Here is a 3,250-nt window from a genome sequence, read left to right as displayed (position 1 = left end):
GCACCGAATGAAACCATTAAACATGGATGTGGATCATTTTTCAACAAAAATGATTTACCTCCATACTTGATGGTTTCATTCAGAGTTGGGTTTTAAACATATACAGATTAAGCTACAATTTTTAAAACCCAATTCCGAGGTAGTGCTTGCATATAAATCACGGGGATGTGATAAAAGTTTACACACTCACACACACGCACACACACACACCGTTTTGGCGCCGATTTTTTGGCGCCGGTTATTTTTGGCGCTCATTCTTTTGGCCTCATACAGTTCGGCGCCAAAAAAAAAAAAAAAAAAAAAAAGAATCATTTTGGCGCTAGAATGAAAAATAAATATCGGAATGAATGAAATTAATTTAACTAGGAAAGTATTTAAAACTTTATTTTAACATATAGAATAGAAATTATTTAAAACTCAGTGCATTTCATAATTGTGGGCTAAGCCACGTAAATATTCTAGCGGTTCTCTCTCAGCAAATTGGCTTACAATATTCAAAATGCGCTCGTCAGCTCTCAAATACTTTAGAAGTTTTTGTTTTTGAGTATGGCCAGCAACCAATTGTTCATAATAAACATCGCGGTTCTTTTGAATTTTTCTCAGGGAGTTGATAAATTTCCATATCACGGGGTGGTTAACTCCTAATTCCGCATATATTCTTCTATGCGCAGCTTCTGCGTGATTATTAGTTCTGTCCAGTCCAGCGATGGTTTGTTCATATTGATTCCACATTTTAGAAGGGAAAAGAGGCGGGGGCCTACCATTGCCTCTTCTCATGGTTCGTCCAACGTAATTATCCTCAAACCAGTTAATAAGTGATTGAAGCTCTTGCGGCAAGTCTTCTGACAAGGGCATCGATGTAAGTATCCAAAATGAGGAATAGGCACAAAAACACAGGCTACGATCATTTTTGCTTTTAAAGCAAATTCAGAATCATTATTATATAAAACTTGAAGCCCAATTTGTTTAAGTTGCTTATGTACGTTATGTGCTAAATGGAAGAAACAACCTTGTATCACTACTCCTGGAAAACATTCTTCCATTGCTGATATAGCTGCCTGTTCAAAGTCACACGATATTCTGCTTGGGTCTAATCCAGGAATTTCGTCACTAATCATTTGAAACATGGGTACATAAGTTGCACGGCTTTTATTTGGTAATAAGGCATGCAAAACCGGGTGAACTCCTCCATGTCTTCTTGCCATAATTACATAAACTTGTGCAAATAACGGAGGAGCTAACTTGAAGGTTCCGTCAGCGTACCAAACCTCGGAATCCAGCAAAAACGCAGTCCAGCTCTGTCTTCCGAAAATCATGATTCTTTCATCTTCATAACCACTGTCTGCTATGAAAAAGTTTCCACTTTCACCGTTATTCTTCACATAATTTTTGTACTCTTCGGGGACCACTAATTCACGAACACGAATAGGGTTTGATGGGGCGAGGTCCATTCTCCTTACTATTTTGCTTCATTGCGTCCAAACTTTGGAAGGGCTCCTAGAGTGGCTTGAGAAACATTTTCCGTGCAAGAATTTATAATTGTTGATGGTTGATCTTGGCTTTCTCCAGCCCAACGCTTTAGACTCGTTTTTAATCTCAGGTACTTCAACGCTTGCTGCTGAAACTACCATGAGAATGGTGATTCAATTCCTTTTTGTTACTTCATCGTTTTTAGTGTGAATACGGGCTTTGCATTCATTCTTGTTCTCACATCTCCAAAACATTATTGAACTATCCTTCTTGCTGCGCTTGTCAAACACAAATAAATATCCGTTATGAGAGAATTTGGGGTTGTCTCATTTACTTAGTATCCTTCCTTCCATACTAGCCGATGGGTTCAAATCAAATACTCTTAATTCTTGAAAAGAATCAGTACAGTAAAAGTTCAAACAGTAATTAATTCTGAAAAGAATCAGTAAAGTAAAGTTCAAACAAGTAATTAATTCTTGAAAGAATCAGTAATGTAAAAGTTCAAACAAGTAATAATAGTAATAAGTCGTTTTGGTAATAAGCATTAAGTAGGCAATTTTTGGTCTAGAACTACTCCTAGCGGCGCCATAAAATCGGTGCCAAAACATCGGGGCCAAAAAAAACCGCGCCAAAAAAAATCGGCTCCAAAACATCGGCGCCATGATAAAAATCGGCGCCGAATCGATCCATTCCGCACACACACCACACCACACACATACATATATATATATATATAGATAATATATATATATATATATTTATATATATATATATATATATATATATACGCATTGAACTACAAATGTCGTTTACAACCCAATACTGGGGCAGTGCGAATTGGATATCACGACGATTTGATGAAAATTCATAGACACAAACACATACGCACACGTACACACACACACACACACACACACACACACACACATATATATATATATATATATATATATATATATATATAGATATACATATATATATATATATATATATATATATATATATATATATATATCTATATATATATATATGTACATCGAGCTACAATGTCCTTTAATGTCTAAATTCGCTCTACCTCGAAATTAATATATTTTCATATATGCTTAACCGAAGGGGAATTTTTTTTTTGCTCGATAATAGATTTGCCTGGTCCTTGGCGCGAACCCAAGAAGACATTCAAATCCGGGAACATCAGTGAAGCTTTTACCTACCCCACCACCGCAGTGGTAGGGTAGGTAAAAGCTTCACTGACGTTCCTGGATTTGAATGTCTTCTTGGGTTCGCTCCCAGGACCAAGCAAATCTATTATCGAGAAAAAAAAATTCCCCTTCGGTTAAGCATATATGAAAATATATTAATTCCGAGGTAGAGCGAATTAGATATTAAAGGACATTGTAGCTCGATGTATGTATATGAATCACACGGTAATGTGATATGACTTATAGATATATATATATATATATATATATATATATATATATATATATATATATATGTCTGTGTTTGTATTGACCCCATTGCAAAAATAAATAAGTTCAAAACGTAATATCAATCATGAGATTCGTTAAGTAGTAGCGACAATCACGTTCACGCTTTAACTGATACTTTGAAAGTTTAGTCACCGTGCAGAAAACTTTCATAGCATCAGCACCTTCATATGGCCCCAGTGACAGTGTTTCAATCAGCAGTGCGTGGGTTCCCCTGCAGAAGAAAGCAGCACCACTCATCTCTACCTCTCAGGTTCTTTCTCACCTTTGAAGGTACGAAGTCCCCGCCCCCT

The 3,250-nt window shown here is 36.3% G+C and overlaps 1 protein-coding gene across 1 annotated transcript; it reads right to left on the bottom strand.

The window, feature by feature from the left end:
• Positions 1 to 773: 773 nt before the first annotated feature.
• LOC135226215 (uncharacterized) lies at positions 774 to 1,451 on the bottom strand. Its single transcript, XM_064265657.1, has one exon. It carries the CDS (start codon positions 1,449 to 1,451, stop codon positions 774 to 776), a length of 678 nt encoding a protein of 225 aa, XP_064121727.1.
• Positions 1,452 to 3,250: the final 1,799 nt, after the last annotated feature.

The sequence above is a fragment of the Macrobrachium nipponense genome, chromosome 14 (assembly GCF_015104395.2).
Source record: "Macrobrachium nipponense isolate FS-2020 chromosome 14, ASM1510439v2, whole genome shotgun sequence".
NCBI classification, from domain to species: Eukaryota; Metazoa; Arthropoda; class Malacostraca; order Decapoda; family Palaemonidae; genus Macrobrachium; species Macrobrachium nipponense.
Note: the sequence above shows the minus strand (reverse complement) of the source record. Positions and strands in the feature narration are given on the sequence as shown.